The sequence below is a fragment of the Pundamilia nyererei genome, unplaced genomic scaffold (genome assembly GCF_000239375.1).
Source record: "Pundamilia nyererei isolate P.nyererei 1_Seehausen unplaced genomic scaffold, PunNye1.0 scaffold00281, whole genome shotgun sequence".
NCBI classification, from domain to species: domain Eukaryota; kingdom Metazoa; phylum Chordata; class Actinopteri; order Cichliformes; family Cichlidae; genus Pundamilia; species Pundamilia nyererei.
This window is the reverse complement of record NW_005187682.1, coordinates 303,017-304,105: the sequence shown is the minus strand read 5'-3', so window position 1 is coordinate 304,105 and position 1,089 is coordinate 303,017. Positions and strand designations below refer to the sequence as shown.

At 48.7% G+C, this 1,089-nt stretch overlaps 1 protein-coding gene across 1 annotated transcript in view; it reads left to right on the top strand.

The window, feature by feature from the left end:
* The window catches only part of tubb6 (tubulin, beta 6 class V), a 6,147-nt gene that overhangs the window by 2,961 nt on the left and 2,097 nt on the right, over positions 1-1,089 (top strand). Inside the window, exons 2-3 of the mRNA XM_005750629.1 lie at positions 508-616; positions 722-832. Of these exons, the coding sequence (XP_005750686.1) occupies positions 508-616; positions 722-832 (220 nt within the window). The remainder of the gene's footprint in view (positions 1-507; positions 617-721; positions 833-1,089) is intronic.

The window sequence follows — 1,089 nt, the reverse complement described above, 5'->3', positions numbered from 1 at the left end:
CAGCAGATGGCCCCGCCCCTCCCTGAGCCTGGTTCTGCTGGAGGTTTCTTCCTGTTAAAAGGGAGTTTTTCCTTCCCACTGTCGCCAAAGTGCTGCTCATAGGGGGTCATGTGATTGTTGGGTTTTCTCTGTATGTATTATTGTAGGGTCGACCTTACTATATAAAGCACCTTGAGGTGGCTGTTGTTGTGATTTGGCGCTGTGTAAATTAAATTACATTTTCACACGCTGCAGTATGAGGTGTCAGATCAAGTCCGTTTAATTTACAGTAATGGTTCAAATCAGGGGGTGACGCGTGCTGCATTCAGGCTTCAGTAAAATGTGGGAGAGTCTGTTTCTTACAGCTTTTATGTTCTTATAAACTAAACTTTTTGGCCTTCAGGAGGAAGCTGTGAAGGTTTTAGAGCAAACATTTAACCTTGGACATCGGTGAGTCAGTGAACGCACCACAGAGGCAGGAAGTTGCTGAATCACCAATGCTTCTCTCTCTCTCTGTGACTCGCTCAGTTCTGGGAAGTGATCAGTGACGAGCACGGCATCGACCCCGCAGGGAACTATGTGGGTGACTCAAGTCTGCAGCTGGACAGAGTCAACGTCTACTACAACGAGGCCTCCTGTAAGTGCAGAGGAGAGTGAGTCACCTTCTGTTCAGGGTGATGAGATCACCTAGACTCCTGCTCAACTTTGGTGCACAAAGGTAACCACTCCACTCTGTGTGCAGCGCATAAATACGTCCCCCGGGCCGTGCTGGTCGACCTGGAACCGGGAACCATGGACAGCGTGCGCTCGGGAGCCTTCGGACAACTCTTCAGACCAGATAACTTCATCTTTGGTAACCTCAGCAGACACGATCAGAACACGCTAATCAGCTCTAAACTTATGAAGTAGTTTAGTCTCATCCTTTATCCTGATCCTGCAGAGCTGCGGGTCTTTTTTTAGCAGCAGTGTTTGACCCACCTGACGAGGCCGAGCACAGAATTCCTGCTCGGTGAGCTGCAGCGAAACTTTCCAGCATTAAATCGTCCGAGTAAACAGACTGACACGTCTGCAGCGTCTCTTATATAAACTATGTCTGAGCAGAAGATGAAG